The sequence below is a fragment of the Penicillium mononematosum genome, assembly GCF_028829835.1.
Source record: "Penicillium mononematosum strain IBT 11891 chromosome Unknown utg000002l:1.0-8112719.0:1.0-8118358.0, whole genome shotgun sequence".
Classification (NCBI taxonomy): domain Eukaryota; kingdom Fungi; phylum Ascomycota; class Eurotiomycetes; order Eurotiales; family Aspergillaceae; genus Penicillium; species Penicillium mononematosum.
In genome coordinates this window covers 3602930-3621507 of record NW_026643272.1, presented here as the reverse complement: position 1 = coordinate 3621507, position 18578 = coordinate 3602930, and the positions used below count along the sequence as shown (strand labels likewise).

At 48.8% G+C, this 18578-nt stretch overlaps 9 protein-coding genes across 9 annotated transcripts; 6 read left to right on the top strand and 3 right to left on the bottom strand.

The window, feature by feature from the left end:
- Positions 1-429: 429 nt before the first annotated feature.
- On the bottom strand, positions 430-2146 carry N7519_003161 (uncharacterized protein; the record flags this gene model as incomplete). Its single annotated transcript, XM_057289939.1, has 2 exons — positions 430-2058; positions 2114-2146. 2 exons carry the CDS (start codon positions 2144-2146, stop codon positions 430-432), a joined length of 1662 nt encoding a protein of 553 aa, XP_057151141.1.
- Positions 2147-2155: 9 nt separating this feature from the next.
- N7519_003160 (Thiamine pyrophosphate enzyme C-terminal TPP-binding) lies at positions 2156-2438 on the bottom strand (the record flags this gene model as incomplete). The annotated part of the gene is made up of 2 exons (XM_057289938.1): positions 2156-2287; positions 2355-2438. 2 exons carry the CDS (start codon positions 2436-2438, stop codon positions 2156-2158), a joined length of 216 nt encoding a protein of 71 aa, XP_057151140.1.
- Positions 2439-4458: 2020 nt separating this feature from the next.
- Positions 4459-5798, top strand: N7519_003159 (uncharacterized protein; the record flags this gene model as incomplete). Its single annotated transcript, XM_057289937.1, has 5 exons — positions 4459-4620; positions 4678-4785; positions 4838-5229; positions 5291-5355; positions 5404-5798. 5 exons carry the CDS (start codon positions 4459-4461, stop codon positions 5796-5798), a joined length of 1122 nt encoding a protein of 373 aa, XP_057151139.1.
- Positions 5799-6465: 667 nt separating this feature from the next.
- N7519_003158 (T6SS phospholipase effector Tle1-like catalytic domain-containing protein) lies at positions 6466-8557 on the top strand (the record flags this gene model as incomplete). The annotated part of the gene is made up of 2 exons (XM_057289936.1): positions 6466-7228; positions 7308-8557. The coding sequence occupies 2 exons, from the start codon at positions 6466-6468 to the stop codon at positions 8555-8557; spliced, it is 2013 nt and encodes a 670-aa protein (XP_057151138.1).
- A 1259-nt stretch (positions 8558-9816) lies between these two features.
- N7519_003157 (ankyrin repeat domain-containing protein) lies at positions 9817-11157 on the top strand (the record flags this gene model as incomplete). The annotated part of the gene is made up of 1 exon (XM_057289935.1): positions 9817-11157. One exon carries the CDS (start codon positions 9817-9819, stop codon positions 11155-11157), a length of 1341 nt encoding a protein of 446 aa, XP_057151137.1.
- A 1059-nt stretch (positions 11158-12216) lies between these two features.
- N7519_003156 (uncharacterized protein) lies at positions 12217-12560 on the bottom strand (the record flags this gene model as incomplete). Its single annotated transcript, XM_057289934.1, has 2 exons — positions 12217-12435; positions 12492-12560. 2 exons carry the CDS (start codon positions 12558-12560, stop codon positions 12217-12219), a joined length of 288 nt encoding a protein of 95 aa, XP_057151136.1.
- A 550-nt stretch (positions 12561-13110) lies between these two features.
- N7519_003155 (uncharacterized protein) lies at positions 13111-13513 on the top strand (the record flags this gene model as incomplete). The annotated part of the gene is made up of 2 exons (XM_057289933.1): positions 13111-13188; positions 13238-13513. The coding sequence occupies 2 exons, from the start codon at positions 13111-13113 to the stop codon at positions 13511-13513; spliced, it is 354 nt and encodes a 117-aa protein (XP_057151135.1).
- Positions 13514-13976: 463 nt separating this feature from the next.
- On the top strand, positions 13977-16307 carry N7519_003154 (IQ calmodulin-binding motif protein; the record flags this gene model as incomplete). The annotated part of the gene is made up of 7 exons (XM_057289932.1): positions 13977-14378; positions 14435-14740; positions 14806-15074; positions 15127-15320; positions 15371-15502; positions 15573-15965; positions 16033-16307. The coding sequence occupies 7 exons, from the start codon at positions 13977-13979 to the stop codon at positions 16305-16307; spliced, it is 1971 nt and encodes a 656-aa protein (XP_057151134.1).
- Positions 16308-17030: 723 nt separating this feature from the next.
- Positions 17031-18570, top strand: N7519_003153 (putative 2-methylcitrate dehydratase (PrpD); the record flags this gene model as incomplete). The annotated part of the gene is made up of 2 exons (XM_057289931.1): positions 17031-17361; positions 17432-18570. The coding sequence occupies 2 exons, from the start codon at positions 17031-17033 to the stop codon at positions 18568-18570; spliced, it is 1470 nt and encodes a 489-aa protein (XP_057151133.1).
- Positions 18571-18578: the final 8 nt, after the last annotated feature.

The window sequence follows — 18578 nt, the reverse complement described above, 5'->3', positions numbered from 1 at the left end:
AGAGCAATCGCAATGGTACAAAGGGCGATTCGGCGAAAGCGGAGCGGAACTTGATCTCTCCAGGCCGAAGTCTTTCTCCGAAGCACATGACTCATTTTGCAGGACGATATTGGTGCAACGGAGTATAAATCCACTTTTTGATAAGCTTTTCATTGGATTAGTTCGGGGTAGCTTTAGGTACATAGTGTTTCTGTTATCTCAGTTATATGCGTTGGCATGTCAAAGGGCGTGGGGTAGATGTGCTTTTTAACTAGGTATCTTTTGCATGTGTTCCGCATACAAAATATACATCCGTTTAAAATCACACATGTACATATATTTCATCTCGAACACTTAGACCTTGAACTGTGCTTATTATTAAGTGATCTATGAACTGCTAGGTCATCTCCTGAATATCCTAGTACTTCATGCCCTCCAAAGTCCATGTTCTCATGAGCTGCCCACATATTTGCCTGTGGTACCGTCAAGCTGCGCTTCTAGCACCGCTGCCTTTCCACTCAGAACACTCTTAATAGCTTCCGGAAGCTTCTCGGCAAGCTCAGCAACAGTCGAGGCACGACCAGCCCACAACTCACCACCTGCCGCAGCCTTGGCAATACCAGCATAATCCGGCGTTGGCGCAAAGGAGATATTGAGGTCTTCGTTCGTGGCACGAGAGCCGTCCCCTTCAGGGTGAACGAGCAGCATGCTTCGCCGGGGCGCATTCCAACCCTTATTGTTCAGCACGATTGTCAAAACGGGAATTCCATAGCGGCGGGCAATCCAGTACACAGACCCAGGCACCGAGAAGAGGAATGTTCCATCACCAACAACCTGGCAGACAAACTTTCCCTTTCTACGTCCCCCATGCTGCATGTCACTAGCAAGTTTGATGCCAAGTGCACCACCGCCAGACCAGCCGAGACCGCCACCTCCACAGTTGATCCACGTCTTAGGTTCGGTAGCTGAGACTTGATCCGCAACAAAGTGGGTCATGGTGACAGACTCGATAGCCCAGATGGTATCAATTGGAACGCCCTGACGAACCTGCGCCATCAGATAGTTAATATTCAAGGAGGCTCCACTGCCTCCCTCCGGGACCACAGCCAGATCGGATATCTCTTGTCGACGCTTCGAATATTCCTCGTCTCGGCATTGGCCCATAGCGATATTCTCCTCGGATCCAATGAATTGCTGTAGAGTCTGCTGGGAAGCAACGTAGTCGTTGATTTGTTTGAGCGCGGTGGAAGCGTCGGCACGGAATGTAGCCATCGAGTGGATGTAGAAAACCGGAATCTGTTGCTTCAAAGGGTCGACATCAATGTGGATAATCTTGGCCGACGCAGACGGCTTGAACTGGGTAGGCACCCAAGGGACATCGCAATCTATCACAAGGATTAGATCAGATGTTCCCACCGCTTCGTGGCCCGGATATCTCAATCCCAACCATCCGGGATGGTTGGCGGGGAAGCACATGTCGCTACCACCAGTGTCCAGTACACGGATTCCCTTGAATCTATCTGCCAATGTGACAAGCTCAGTCACAGCCTGGGACTTCCTCCCAGAATATCCAGCAATGATGAGAGGGCTCTTAGCAGCTGCAAGCTCAGATGCGATCAATTCAACGCCGGAGGTTGGTAGGGCAGCGGGTTCCACAGGACCCCAGACAGCCTGGTTTAACTGATACGGCTCGATATCCTCCTCCATGACCTCTCGCGCTCCGGCGAGGTACACAGGCCCCTGTGGGTCACTAGTTGCGAATTGCAGAGCTCGGTTGACGATTTGCTTAACATTCTTGCCGGACTTGATCTCACCAGTATACCGACAGTATTGGGAGACGATTTGCTTCTGATCTGGCACGTCTTGGATCCAGTGGATGTATTCCGTGCGCGAACCTCGCATTTCACCCTCGATTGTGTAAGGCGATAGACCAGCAAATATTAAAACCGGGGCGCGCCCGCACGAGGCATTGTGAACTGCTGCTCCGAGTCCCTGCGTGCCGACATCGACGTGAACAATTACCGCCTGCGGCTGTCCGGTCAATCGGGCGTAGCCATCGGCCATAGACAGTGCCACCATCTACATAACATAGTGTATCGTCAGCGAGACTCCCATTCATACTGCCGACTCTAACCGAAGTGCTGCCGCGAAGGTTGTTGGGTCCCATGATGCATTGTTACCGTACCTCATTGGGACAGGTGATTATTGTAGGGAATTGGTCTTTCTTTTCTTTCTGCCCTTTCACCATCGCCTCGAGGATGGATGGGTGGTCTGATCCCAAATTGACAAAGACATGGCTGACGCCGCCCTGAAGTTGTAAAGGGTTAGAATTGAATATTTTCAGAATAAAGCTGCTACTAGTACATAGAACATACCTCCCATAGGGCCTCAAAGAAAGCAAAGGAGGCTGTATAAACCCTTGTATTATGTGAGTAAAAAAAACATTTGAATGTCTGCATGGGGGAATTCTGTACATAGCTGAATCCTATTGTACTATAAAAGGTCGGATGGTCAAAGGGACGTGTTTCCGGTCTCTAAATGTCGATATCTGAAAAACAAAACAGAGAAGGGAGAAGCATGTTGGTAATAAAGCTCAAGATCCGAGGCTTGAATTGGGATCTCGGCCACAACTCCGAGAGCGGGGGGCACGAAAGGAACACCGACTACCTCTGAAGAATGCAATACATAGTATATTCCTCGGTTATGCAATATTTACAAAGAATCATCTCCAAATTTCTTGATTTCTTGAGAAGTTTCCCTTCCATATTTGGGCCAATATCTGCGGTTGATAACTAAGCGGGGCTTTTATGCCCGTGCCCCCCGGGAACCGGTCTCCGAACTACGTACATCGGCTTGCCACAGAAGCAGAGGCTCTGTTATCCAGTTCTGTGATACCGCTTTACTTATATACCTAAGGGGTCCGTATGTTATGTTATAGTGTGTGTTGTAGATCAACTTGTTACCCTATTACTAACCTATAATGCAATGGCTTTACGCAAGTTATTCAATGCAGTAGTCAACAGGTGGATAGTACATCGTATACAGAGTAGGCAATATGCAGTTGAACTTTTGGCTAAGGAATCTTGAGTTAAATAGTAGAATATCTTATTGTGTTGTCTACTACAGAGACACCTTGAGGGTATCAACCAACAAGCCTTGGAGAGCACCTACCCGTGTGGATCTTTGAAAAACCATATATTATTGTACCCGTGAAAAAGAGCGGGAACGCCCAAACGTGTGGATAAACAACCACTCGTGTTATGAAACAACCCAACAAATAGGGGTTAAAATGTGCCTTTCACCAGGCGAATGTGCGCTTTTAACAGTCCAACGTGCCTTTTAACAGGCGAACATACCTTTTCAGTAGGCAATAGTGGGTTCGATAGCTTAGGGTGACAGGAACGCCTTGTCTAAGTCAAGCTCCGCAGGAGGCTGTAGCGCTATGATAGCAACCGAACGAACGGACATATTACCTGATAAGGATACTTTAGATGTCTGTGCTCCACAGAGATGTAACGACAAAGCTGATGATCATCTGTACCTTGTCATGAAGCTCTCTATATAGCTCCATAGAGGCAAATAACCAAAGGCCTCGAAACCAGAAAAAGGAACTCAAAAGGGCAAAGGAAGAACTGACAAACCTGCTTCAAAGTGATGGAATAAAATATGGCAATATTCCACTAGACCACCACAAAAACCAAGGTTCTTGTTGAGGGCCGAAGCCCTCCCAGTTTGACACAAAGCAATGCATTGATGCAACAATAACAAAGACGGAGCGATACCTATTCGGCGTTCGTTCGAAACAATAACGACCCCTTTACAGTCGACCGGATCTACATAGTTTGTACGGAGTACCGTATACTTATCTGGTTAATACCATACCCGCTTTAGATTGCCATGCGCCAGGTCTCGGCGAGATCTCGGCACGAAGCCTAAATAACCGCACCTCATTCGCTGCTTGGATAGATCTGGGTTAGCCTCAACACTTGTAATTACTCCCCAACATCATATCGACATCTTCCCGAGCTCGGCATGTTTTAGAACCTCCGAGGCCCACACGGCATTTGTTTGGATCATATACATGCGTGGAGCACGTCTCTCGTTCCAGACAGGGCTAGGACTGGAGGCTATACGCGTCTACGGGCTATAATCGCCTATTGTTCCTGAAACAATCCAGCCGCTGGCTGCGAAATAATCTTAAAAAGCTTTCACTAACGCCAGCTCAGCTGGTCTCGATCCCATTATTCCCCACCGGAGTATCCGGGGACTTTGGCTATTTTCGAAAGCATATGAAGTCTTGACCCCCTTTGTAATTGTAGACTCTCACTCCGGAAATATTGTATTTCTTCTTCGATTTTCCCCCCCCCAATTTCTTTTGGCACTTCTCTATCCACGGTGTCTTCTTTTCAAGTTGTCACTTCAAGTTGCCACTAAGCTAGGACAATGAACAAGTGAAGAAGAAATTAGAGCCGCGTCGAAATGGAAGCCCCAATGCCCATCGTGGGCCGAAGTCTCGCCATTTTCATGGTCTCAATTGTGATGATGTCTATCTCCATTGTGACAGTTGCATTACGAAGTTTTGTGCGACTGAATATCCTCCGGGCCTTTGGCTGGGATGATGCTCTGATGGTTGCTGCATTGGTATGGTGACCCCGTTTGATGCCACATGGTGTGACAGGGAATCCTAATTTTCTATAGATCCTTTTTATATTTCTGGATATCTGTTGCATAATTGGAGCAATGTTTGGAATCGGGCATACCTATACAGATTTTACAAGCATGGAGACCTATAAGAGAGCGCTTCTCGTATGTGATATTTATGGAAGATTTCCTACTCGTTGCTAACTATCTTCTATAGATGTGGTGGCTTGGTCAAATAATCTACATTTGGGCCTCAGCAGTTGCCAAAATATCAATTGCCGTTGCACTCCTCCGGTTGGCCGTCAAAAGGTCTCACAGAGTGATACTTTGGAGCATTATTGCTGTTGTCATTGCTATTGGATTCATGCTCGGGCTATTGCTACTCTTCGCCTGTAATCCCATCTCCCACTTCTGGGAGCAAGTGGATCCGACCAGCACGGGAACATGCCTGTCCATGTACACAATCTTGGCAGTCACCTATTTCTATAGCTCTGTGACTATATTGTGTGATGTGTCGCTTGGCCTGCTACCCATTTTACTCGTCTGGAAACTGCAAATGAATAGACGAACGAAGGTTGCGGTAGGAGGAATCCTCGGGTTAGGGGCAATGTACGTGATATCTTGACCAACCGGCCACCCTAGGGATGAATCCGTTGCTAACTATAAATAGTGCGAGTGTGGCAGTGATATGCCGAATTCCATTTCTACGATTCTACGCCGATAGCGATTTCCTTTGTATATCGCCCAACGCCCTGTTTCTTGACAAAGTCTAACATCCTCTAGATTCAACCTACCTAATCGCTATCTGTTCTGTCATTGAGACCGGCCTCGGAATTACAGCAGGCAGTCTCACCACCCTCCGGCCCCTATTCCGCCGACTCCTAGATGGAAATACGACTCGCAATCCCAAGTCACGCAAACAAGGAACATATTCAGAGACATACGCACTGTCCAATATGCAAAGTGAGGCCATGAAAGGGTCGCGAAACCCGAAACACTGGCGCCCTGATATCGACCCCGATGACACCAGCACAGTTGTCACAATCTCGTCGCAGCGGAGAAACAGGCTTTGGATTAGTAACAGCAGCCAAGAAGCCTTGTACCCTGAGCCGGTAACGCCAAACCGGGTCACGATACAGAGCACCTTTGTACAGACAGTGACGGAGGGGGGAAATTAGCGGGTTTTCTTATGTACAATAATGATTATTGATTGACCTAGTGATTCACCGCATTTAGTAAAAGCCACATAGCCCTCCAGGGCTGACCCCGGGGGTCTGCAGGGCTCAGCACCCCTCTCACCCTTCCGCTCACCCATCGGGCCAATCCACACAGTTAACTCGACTTTTACCACCGGCACGGACCTCGAAAGTCCAGCTGCATTTTCATCTGTAATACGGCATCCCCGGGAGAGTTTGCGGCTGTACCACCCCCGTCGCTTATCTTTTCATGCTGATCATAACCTTGCAAGGCTAACCATGCGGGGCTGACGTAGATGGGGCCGTGAAGGTTCGTGCCCAGGTGATTATTGGCTTGGCAAAAGGCTATGCTAAGCTGATCCCGTGAAGATTTTGTCAACCCTTGCAGGAGCTGAAGAGAACACGGGCAATGGGGCGCCTGGGCAGCAAAACGTGGTGTTGCGGCTCGTATACTAGCGAGAGAGTTCATGCAGGTATCAAAAAGCAGATCATTCGAGGCGACCAAGACACGGATCCTATTCGTCGAACAACACTAATAAGAACCCAGGCAAGGGTGTAAACAAAAGTTATATAGCCTGAGTGGTGCCCACCCCGTAGACTTGATCTGAATCCTCTCCCATGCCACATTAAACTCCATTGTACATACAAAATGTCTCTATGCTCCGATGTCCATGAGCCACCGTATAAAGTCCAACAGAGAAAGGACTCAAAGGCTCACCCCAGCCGCAAGCGCATTGTTATCTGCTGCGACGGAACATGGCAATCCGCCGTCTCAGGCAAGAAAAATGTCCCATCTAATGTGACGCGTCTCTGTCGCGCTCTGAACAGTGTCGGAACCGACGAACATGGGAATCAGTGGCAGCAAATAGTCTGGTACGATTCTGGAGTTGGCACAACTTCAGGTCCATTGGGACAAAGGATCGAAGGCGCCATTGGCCTAGGTCTGGAAGGGAATGTCCTCGAAGCGTATAACTTCCTTGTCTTGAATTACAGACCGGGCGATCAGATTATGTGTTTTGGTTTCTCGAGGGGTGCGTTCACGGCACGCACCATTGCTGGTCTGATCTCGGATATTGGCATTTGCAGTAAACAGGACCTGAACCGGTTTCCCGATCTCTGGGAGGTTTATAAGAAAAGTAAGCCCGGCGAGCGGTTCTATTGCAGTGACCTCTGGTTTGAGTGGATGGATGGGAAGGCCGATGAGAATCAGGGAGCTCGAGGTGATAGTTTCGTATTTGAGAAGCGTCCTGAGGGCGACTGGGCTCAGGAGGGATCAAGGGACGTGGAAGTTGTTGGCGTTTATGATACCGTCAGCGCTATTGGAATGCCGGAGGTACTGGGAATGAAGCTGCCATCGTGGCTCTCGTGGTGGACGCGTAAGGGTGGGTGCGAAAATGTTGAACTTTCAACTAGTAAGTATACTAATACCTCTTTTATTTGTTCTTGCCTCGGCATGATTTCATGGTGGCCGCAATACTGACAAACGGTCAGATGTCAAACATGCATTCCAGGCTTTGGCCCTCGATGAACACCGCAACGCATTTTCCCCTACTCTATGGTATCTCCCAAAAGTCGGAAACGTCACTCCAGAGCAGATACAAATCCAGAAGAGCATGGTCGATCAGAAAGCTCAAGCATGGGACGATCTCTTGCAAGACGCAATTCGCCTCAAGGATAGCGGCAATGTTAGCGATGAGGACGTCAACAACGCAGCCCGAAAGCTAAATGAGACCGCCAGAGCCTTGAATCGGGAGACTCGAAAGCTCTTAAAGCTACAAGATGGCCACAAACACCAGCACCACCCCCGAACGTTGACACAAGTGTGGTTCCCCGGCTATCACATTAACATTGGCGGAGGCTCGGGTGAAACCCTCAAAGGTGAGGGTGACATGGAAGAAATGTCTAATATCACCTTCTCCTGGATGCTGGACCAAGTCAAGCCCTACCTATCATTCAACGAGGAGTCTCTCCAAGAGGAAAGAGAAGAGAGAGAATACTATATTTCAACGCTTGTGGAAGAAACAGTCTATGAATCCTTAGGAGGTTGGGCTCGTCGCAAGATTGCAGCAATATCCTCGGCTTTCAAACCCAAACAACCCTCCGCCCCTAAGCAACCCTCCACCTCTTCTGTCGAGTCCGTGAAGCGACGCAGCTATGGTTGGGGAACAGGTCCGATGCAAGACAGCTTTACGCCATTCTACTACCTCAACGGGTCGGAGAGACGTACGCCTGGAAACAATGATCCTTTCGACAAAGACGGAAATATGCTAGGAGAGACTTTTGAGTTTATTCATCCGGTTGTGGGATTTAGGGCGAAGCAGATCAAGGACTACACGCCGATTGGGCGTGATGTCAAATTTGCCCGTCGGAAGGTGGTTGACAAGAATGGTCGCCCTGCTTATGTCTATGATCTGGGCGGTGCTCGCAAGCCTTTGCCCGAGTGGCGCTTAGGAGGAGTTGACTCTTATGAGAGACTTGCCATAACCAGCAAGGCCGCATATGATTATGTCGACGAACTAGATCTTGATTTGAAGACTGGGATCAAGACACTCCGCCGGTCTGTGTATGGAGTTCGAGATATTGACCTCGGTATTGAAGTCCCCAACACTGGACAACAGGAGGATCTCAAATCGGAGCAATCTCAACGGGGGAGCATCCAATCGACGGGCTTTGGAACTAAGGAGATGCTATTGAGGAGCTCGGATGTTTCATACAGCGGGGAGGCAGTAACTGCGGTATGATTGGCTTTTAAGAGCCTTCGATTTGAAACAATCATGCACGGAGTCAAATGCATTGGCAAGAATATATCTGTGCATGGCAGCGCAGACGGTTTTATATACAGCTTTTCTTTTTCGTGCAATGCTTTATTTAATCTCTTTAATAATAATTACACCGGACAAATTACGCAGTGCTCATATAGACGACTCCACTCGGTCCCTGGTTTCATGAACCCGCCCTTTCATCCAATCTAATATATGTGCAGCACGAACGGTATCTCGTCCTGACGAGTCGTAGGTTACATAGGCCTCAATACCTTCCTGCCATTGGTAGATAGGTGATACATTGTGTGAGAATTGATTCCTTTCACGAGGACATGAGTAGGACAATTGAGAGAGCATTGAGAGTGTTGTTTCAGACAGACAGCACAAAGGCTTTGTTGTCCTACGAGGCGCATTTATACGTGCAGAGGTTGTGACGCTGACAAGTGACCCTGTGTATAACAAGGTGATGGGAGCTATCCAGAGAGAGCAGAAAGCACAAGAGAGGACAGCGGAACGGAAAAGCCTAGTCCCGAGAACAACAAAAAATATAGCGGGCTTCATAGCAATTCAGACCTTTTGTGATTTCCATTGGTTGTTGGATATATCCACTTCTTCCTCGTTTCTGACAGCCATGGAGGTATGGGGAAGCTGACTAATACAAACAATCGGCCCGGGGCAATCTAGATATTCCGTATCCGACACTGATTCCGACAGCATGCTCACTAGAGCCCGTGCTGGCATCTATTCAGTGAGCAGGAACCTGAGCGCCTTCGTAGAAGCGGCAGCAGCCCAGATCGGAAAGACCCCACCCAGCAGACATTATCCTGTGAATCACGTGGTAGGATTATATAAGTTGATGTGTCCGAGTCAATTCCCTGCGAGCAACGATTCTGGAGAGGTACGTATGGCATGCAAATACCCCCTCGACCGTCGTCTCCACACCAGTAACTTTGTGCAACAAAGTACCTGTACTTCCCCTTCAGGAGGTTGGTTGACAGACCAGGAGCATTCGCGACGTCCCGGTGACTTTACCAGAGCTTTTTCTTCCTTCGAGTTCTCCTCTTTACCTCAATGATCGGATCCGAGGACCATAGACTTCGTCATCCGTATTCAATCGGTCCTCATTTCCTTCTCATTTCCTTCCACTGTCCATCTCAAAAAGCAGGAAGCACTGCTGCTTTATCAGGCTCCTTCCCAGCTTCCCGGTTGTGAAGTTACCAACGCGACTATGTCGAGAGATGGAGCTCTTGGATTTACCAAATGAATTATTGGTTGTAGTAGCAGAGGATTTGGAACTGCAAAGGGACTTCAGCGCCCTTGCTCGAACATGTCGCCGCCTCTTTCATCTCCTCAATTCCGATCTCTATGCCCGTGATGTGCGACTATCTGGTGGCTGGGCATTATTATGGGCTGCAACTCATGGGCAGGCGGATGTGGCCCGAAGATCACTAAAAGCCGGCGCCAACGTCAAAGCTGATACTGATACCTGCCAGCAGCCACTACTGCTAGCCGCGAGACAAGGGCATGAGGAGGTGGTACGAGTTCTACTTGGGCGAGTGGGCGTTGATGTGGACTGCCAAGACGACACCGGCCGGACTCCGCTGTCCTGGGCCGCTGGGGAAGGTCATGTGGTTATAGTGAGGCTGCTCCTAGCAGAGGATGGGGTGGACCTGAACTCCATGGACAACGACGGCGTACAGGCACCGATCTGGGCGTCGAGAACCGGGTATGACACTGAATGGGGCAGGACACCACTATGGTTTGCAGCACACAAAGGGAACGAGAGTGTGGTGGAGCTGCTTCTTGCCGAGGATGGCATCGACCCAAATGCTAGGAATATTGCCCGCCAAACGCCGCTGTCGTGTGCTGCGGCGGAGGGGCACGGTGGCGTTGTGAGGCTCTTGCTTTCTAGGGGCGACATCGAATGGAGCTCGGCGGACATCAGCGGCTCGACTCCGCTGCTGCTGGCAGCGCAGAACGGTCATGAGACCGTTGTGAAGCAACTGCTGAAGTGGGAGAATATCGAACCCGAGGGCCCAGCCGAACAGACCCCAGTCTTGTCAGCTGCGGAAAATGGGCACGGAAGGATAGTGCGACTCTTCCTAGCGAGGCACTGTGTTGATCCGAACATGAAGTGCTACAGGGGCCGGGCACTACTATCGTGGCTCGCAGTTCATGGGGATGAAGAAACAGTGGAGATGGTGCTTGCTATTGATGGCGTGGATGCTGGCTCCAAAGATGACAGCGGTCGAACGCCGCTATGGTTGGCTGCAGAGAATGGGCATGGGAAAGTGGTACGGCGGCTGCTTGGTTTGGATAGTGTTGACGCAAATTCCGTCGACAAGGGAGGTCGAACGCCGCTGCTGGTGGCCTCGGAGAAGGGACATGAGGCCGTGGTACAGCTACTGCTCACCAGTGAAGGAGTCGACCCAAACTCCAAAGACCGCAAAGGTCGAACGCCGCTATCTGTCGCTGTAAAACAAAGGCATGAGGGTATCGTCAAGCTCCTGCTGGCTCATGGTGGCGTCAAATCCGAAGCTGGAGAAGTGCTTGGATCAATATCTCGTCATCCCTCCTAGAACCTCTAGCAGGCACACCCTCGTCCCCTTTGGAGGCCCTTTGCAATCTTCTTGACAGTTAGGAATGGGACGTAAAAAGGGGAGGCTATTTGAAAACGCCCCCTAGAATCGAACGCCTGTCAACTTAACCTCAAGGGACGAAGGGACGTTCGCGCCATATCAGCCGCTAAACAAGCAGTCAAAACTACCAGAAGTTTGTCGACGCCCTTATTCGATTAGACGTGGACGTATCCTAGATATCGATTATTTTTGAGCCACACCTAATTAACTCTGTATCCAACTTCCTAGGGAGCGGGGAACAGAGAGAACAGGACTAAATTGATATACTAATATCAAAGTTTAGAGCTAAACAATACTCTGAAATAGTGCTTGGCTATATTGTACTTCGTATCGGAGACCTCTCTCGTGTTTATTCTCATCAGAAGGCATGAAGGATCCAACAGAATTGCCATAACCTTGACTTTTCTGTTATTAGATGAGAACTGGCTTTGGAAGGCCAAGCCTGGAGCCACCTGTATTCTGTGCAGAATCATAAGGGACCGGGAGAATTGGATAATAGAGCGGAGGTACCCAAGCTGTTGTCCTTGCAATCAAGGTGAAATAATTATGGCGAGAGACTAACACCTAGGTAGAGAAGCCCTTTTTTGTTTGGCCAATCCTGTTCAGCAGAATGGATGGTGTTAACTTCAACACCTGTTCACCACTTTCAGCGGGGCTCATATTAAAATAAAATGAATTGTAATTCCTATTTCACCACCTCGTTCTCCCATTAGCATTCGTTGTTCTCACAGTTGGGCAGTCCTTTATGTCCCCGGGACCAGTCCATTTAATCTGATCAACATAGTATAGACTGTTATCAATTAATTGAGAATCAACGGTAGCCGTGATAGACATGCCAGTCAACTACCTCTCTGGCCCTCACAAAGAAGGCGGCCGTTTCTGGCCTCCAAAGCGGTCATTTTCAGCGTCAATTTCACAGGTCCTCATATTCTAGTTGTAATATCAGGGTGAGTCGCAATGTTCGGGTGCAGGCTATTCGAAATTTCGGCTTGACCGAGCTTAACCTTGTGTGAACATAATTTTGCAACTGAAAACCTCGATATTGTGGTTTGGAGGAACAAGGAATGTTCTGGGGGCAGTGGTTGTAAATCCTTCATCCCCTCCCACAACCCTTACGAATCCAGCGTGGTGGTCGGTTTTTGCAATAAATGTAATCCATTTCTCTGTTTCTTCGCCCTGGAACAAGCCATCAGCCTGCTTCCAAACATCGTATATGGTCTGTTTTTAGCAGGAGTTAGTATTGTCGACATTCCCATATGGACGGCAGATCTCACTGGTCCTTCTGGGTCCATTTTGTCCGCAGCTCCTTCCGGCGATTCTTTCGACGGCTCCTTCTCGGCCATTTTAGTACACGATTTTTGGTCGGATAGGGTAGGCGTTGGTAAAGTGATGATGGGTGTCCGATGAAGAAAAAGGCGGGGCTGCAGCGAAATGCCCCATGGCTTAGGTGACACAAGCCTTGGAGAGGGAGGTCTGATTTGTGTTATAGATACCTATATAGGTGCATAGGTGCATAGGCTACATGTGGGTAGATAGGGCTATGCATCATAATATCCAATCAAGATCAACGCGGTGCTTTTACGCATGGCATCCATGGTAGACTACATACTACACTACATTGAAATACATTTTCTTAGAACTTAGCTGGTTGTACCAGTTGTACCACCGTTTCACCAGACACAAGCCGGAATATATCACAACTCCAAATCAGAGGAAAATAACGGTTACTTTTGGGACATACTATTGGGCGCAAATCGATATCAGTACAGCCTATGAGGGTTATAAAGAGGCACTGTCTGTAAATCTTAGGTTGAGCGTCCTAACCCTCAAATTATCTTCAATACCAATTATCTGCAGTACCGCTTCTCCCCTCGTATTTTACGTCGAGCAGTGATGGATTGCCTCGCCGCTATTAGCGTGCTTTGGGATGGTATGAAGAAACGGGTTATGAGAGGTGTCCCAAAGGACGAGGTTAGGAGCGCACCTACGTTATATAGCGATTCGTCTAATGAGAGCGTAGGCTATAGTCTTCATTGATGCGCAAAGAGGCGCGGACGACCTTGTGGTGACAATTTGTCGAGGATTTTCACCGGACTACTTGCCATGGAGCGAATTCAAGTCACTTGGATCATTTGCGACAAGCGCAGTTGTCGCTGCTGGATGGAGCTGCAGGAAGTTGGACCAGATAGCGGAATCTGTGCGCGAAGGGCTGTTTCTTGAGGAGGAATTGGATCAACTTCGAGAACAGGCTAGGGATAAGCGTAACCGGGTTTCTATTCGTCGTCCCTCAGATTAAATATGAGCGTTTTTGGACGGAGGCTAGACGGAGATTTGGATGACCATGGTAGGGGGAGTTAGCTGCATGTATTATTGCTGCTGGGGTACGAGAATATGTTCTACTATTTTAGCTTTGTTGCGACTACGTTATTGGATGTTTTCACGGACAGTCAACGAGCCGGTAAATGGTACATGAGGCTTCAACGTATATACTAATACCCCTTTTCTAATTGAAACACCTAATAGAATCAGGAACATATATTATTGTGGGGTATGCAGTATTCGACGTCATAGGGCTGAATGGTCACTTCCAAGTTGGAAGACCCTAGGGGAGAGAATATTTAGGCATCAAAATTCTCCGACTCCATATTTGATCAAAATCATCTGGACCCAGTTGAGCTCTCCAACTAGAAGTCTCCCAGAAGCCCCTAAGAAAGCTCGGCAGCTTAGGGCCAAGTGCTCTACGTCATCTCATCTCGGCCATGGATGGTATATTCCACCCGTGGAACTTTTCTGGAACAATATTGAACGGCTTAGAGTCTGTCAAGTTACTTGCCGCGACCTGTTCATTTTTTGTTGTTGGGATCATTTTGGTCATTCAACAACCCCCAAGTCCCAATCGGGTACGGTGCAAGATGGTACCACGCAAGGTGCACAATATGTGTCAAGGGCAGACAGTAACCTCAGAGTTAGCTCTTGATCCATCGCAGTGTCCGCAGAAAGTCTTCCATAAACTGTTTGAGAGTCACCATGCGTCGCGTACATACGATGGCGCGGCAGAATCGGATGTTGACAAAGCCGAATGGGAATCATTAAATGAGCTGCAGAAGGCTCGCGCTTGCGGGAACTTTGAGTCTGTGGAAACGAGTGATCTATTTCTAAAGGTGAATTAATTTGCTACATCGACATTGTGAGAGAAGGACCTAACACATGTTCCCAGGTTTATCATGATGCGTTATGTTGTCTAGAAAAGAACCCAATGTCAGGGGTTGTATCCCCCCAGCTGCTGGGGAGCACGGGAGTTTTGCCGTTGACAATTGTCGCCCCGTTACCTGACCTCTGTCGCCATTTGGCGAATTGCATTGTGCGCGCCGAACATGAAGTCTTTTTGGGTACCAATTTCTGGATCCATTCGGACGCATCGACATTAGTGACGAATGCTATCCGGGAGCTTTCCAAACGAGCAGGAGAAAGGGGACAGAAGATAGTTATGAAGATGATTTATGATCGAGGAGATCCTCGCCAGGTGAGTGCTCTTATCCTGGTGTATATCAAATATGATCTGTAGACATGATTCTAATGAAACACTAGGCATGGGAGAATCGATTGAGTGTCCCCGAGGACCAATATGTCGGCGGGAAAGTGAAGCTCCCTGCTGCAAGCGAGATCCCCAATGTTGATCTCCGAGTCATCAACTTCCACCGGCCTGTCTTTGGAACGTTCCATGCAAAATTCACCGTTATTGACCGGCGCATGGCTCTCATACAGAGCAGTAATATCCAAGACAACGACAATCTTGAGATGCTAGCTCATATCGAGGGCCCAATTGTTGATACTTTCTATGATTCTGCTTTGCTTTCGTGGGGAAAGGCTCTTGACCCCCCCGTTCCCACTTCTGGACTCTCCAGCCAGGGATGCTCCGATACCATGCCACGAAGAAAAGAATGATGGTATTCCTATAGCGAATGGAGATACAGCTCTTCCTGAGCATACAATAAACTCTGCCCATTATGATATGGACTTTGAACATGAGGCCCGGAGAGTCAACGACTGTGTTCACCCACGAGGTGACGAAACGCGCACACAGGCTGTCAGCCGTCACCTCAGTATGTGAAATATGTGTGCAAAATTATGACAGTACCTAACAACTAAACAGATACAACTATCCAGCCTAAAACAACAGGCGATGCACCAGACAGCGACCAGGATAATATGTTCAATCCTTATATGATCCTACCTCGACACGAGCCCTTCGCAATGGCATTGGTAAACAGGGAACCATTTGGATGTAAGTCCAAACCACGAAGACAAGGTCCCTCAGGCAGCCGAACATAACTCTAACCCTTGATTTATTCAAGCTCCAAACCACAGCAGCATTCATACCCCACAAAATGCGGCGTGGCTATCCGCAATCAATCACGCCCAGCATTCAATCTTCATTCAGACACCAAACATGAACGCCGAGCCTCTAATGGAACCCCTCCTTAGTTCCGTTCGCCGCGGCGTGGTGGTATCCTGCTATCTCTGCCTTGGCTACAACGACGCAGGCGAGCTTCTCCCGTTTCAAAATGGGACCAATGAAATGATTGCGAATAGGCTATACAACTCGCTCAAAACCGACGACGAGAAATCCCGTCTACGGGTATATTATTATGTTGGCAAGGACCAGACTCGTCCGATCCATAATAGCTTTAAGAAGCGGAGCTGTCATATTAAGTTGATGATTGTTGATGAGCAGATTGCGATTCAGGGTAAGTCTAGAAAGTAAAACATCAGGAGAGAAGTATGTGTCGTCTAAGTATCTAACAATATCTCCAGGCAATGGAAACCTCGACACCCAGTCATTCTTCCACAGCCAGGAAGTCAATGTTCTTATTGATTCCAGGCCCGTTTGTCGTGCTTGGACTGAGTTAATCAACCGCAACCAAAATACTGCTAAATATGGTGCTGCAAGTACAAAGGATGGCTGCTGGCATGATCCCGAAACTGACAAGACCCCCGTGGGCTCAATGGGGCCTACACGGGGTCGATTCAGTTGGGCTAAGGGAGTCATTGGCGCTGTACAGCGAGTGAGAGGTGTTGGCGGATTCTAGAAGCTGATTTGCTTATATGCCTGGGGGTGCTTCTATTTCGGGATATCCCTGTCCAGAGAGTGGATAAACTATGCTCGGGTCTCATTCGGCAATGTGAATGAATGATATATGGAAATTCCCTCTTACTAGAAGATGAACTGTTTCCTTGGCCCCATCCTAGAGTGCACGAATCTGTATTGGGTGTAGAGAGTAGGATAGTGTAGAAGTATTTGAATTGTTGGTTGTGGATGGCGGTTAAACTCGCCGGTCACTCTGGGATGAAATGGATCGCGGAAATTGGGCATTCGATGATCTGCCACCTAACTCGACATTTGATATGGATCATCGAGAGTGGGTTAATCGACAATTTGGCACAGCGTACATTCCGACAAATACAGGTTGGTGACAATATAAGGGGAAATTGGCTAGTAGTGGAGGATGGAATCTGCACTGGCTTTCTTTCTAGTTTCATGTTTGACTTCCTGTACTCTTCGTGATGTGAAGAAGAATAATTACACTCATTTGTCCAGTCGCAAGTGTGCGACAACTATGTTTTTCAATGGCATGCCTCACTTAAGAACCTCGGACCATTCCAGGAAATCCACCGAGGACTTCTACAACACGTACCCTGCACTGAATCTTGTCAAAACCATAAACTTCCGTCGTCTCCCAATCTTACAAAAAAAAAAAGAGAACAGTCACAAAAGCAAACCAAACCCCCCTCTAAAACACCCATCCGCATAAATGTCTTGCCCATACGACCAACCAATAATCGACGTAGTAGACTATGTCTACCACCACTCCCTCAACCAACACGACGAAGCGATTTGGAAATGCGCGAGGACAGCCCTGCTGGACGCAATGGGCTGCGCCATCGAGACAGCAGCGACGAGCACTGAATGCCGAAAGCTGCTCGGTCCTGTGATCGAGGGCACAGTCGTGCCGGATGGATTCCGGGTCCCAGGAACGGAGTTGCAGGTCGACCCCGTAAAGGGGGCTTTCGATCTGGGTGTCCTGATTCGGTACTTGGATCATAATGATGCGCTTGGCGGTGCGGAGTGGGGACATCCTTCAGGTATGGTTTGTTAAGGAGATATGGATGCGAACGAATTGTGCTCGTGAGACTAAGATATGGATTTCTGCAGATAATCTCGGCGCTATACTCCCAGTCATGGATTGGCTATCGCGAGCAAGCTTGTCTGGTCGACGGGTTCATAATGGCCCGCCGTTGACGATGCAGACGCTGCTCGTCGCGCTGGTTAAGGCATACGAGGTACAGGGGTGTTATCAAATGCGGAATGCGTTTAATGCATATGGAATCGACCATGTGGTGCTAGTCAAATTGGCTTCTGCTGCTGTTGTTTGTTGGTTGCTTGGGATGACAGATGAACAAGCCATGGCGACTATTTCTCATGTTTGGATGGATGGCCATCCGAACCGGGTGTACCGATCCGACACAAACACCATCCCGAGGAAAGGATGGGCAGCAGGCGATGCGGCGAGAAGAGCTGTGCAGTTGGCTCTACTGGTGCTGGACGGCCAGCCTGGTTCGCCGGGGGCGTTGAGCGCGCAGCCGTGGGGGTTTTGGGAGCGGACTTTTGGCGGGACGGGATTTGTACTTCCACGGCCATTTGGGTCGTGGACGGTACAGAATGTGCTGTTTAAAAGTATGCCTGTAGAAGGGCATGCGATCTCGGCTGTGGAGGCGGCTGTTCTGCAAGCGCGTCGACTTCGACAGAAGGGGCTGTCGGATCCACTCAAACAGATCCAGCGAATAGATCTGCGAACGACTGCTGCTGCGTTTTTGATCATCAACAAACATGGGCCGCTGCGCAATGCTGCTGATCGTGACCACTGCATTCAGTATGTGGTCGCCTTGGCTTTCTTGAAGGGTAGTCCACCAGAGGCTGTGGACTATTTAGACAAAAGCCCATGGGCGAATAGTGTTGAGCTTGCAGCTCTGCGAGAAAGGATCGTGGTGCAGTCAGACCCTAAGCTCACGGAGGACTACTTGGATCTGGACAAGAAGAGTATCGGTGCAGGCATGACGGTCCATCTCGCAGATGGTTCCTCGTTGCCTCAAATATTGATCGAGTATCCCGTAGGACATGCGCGGAACACCAAAACACCAGCTGCGGTACAAGAGAAGTTCTTCCAAAACATGGGGCTTATGTTCTCTGCGACAGAGATCAGTCGGATATTGGGTGCTGTTCAAAATCCAGATACCTTGATCTCGGATTTCATAGATCTGTTTATCCAGCCACCGGACAAGGCAAGGTTTTAGGGGGCAAA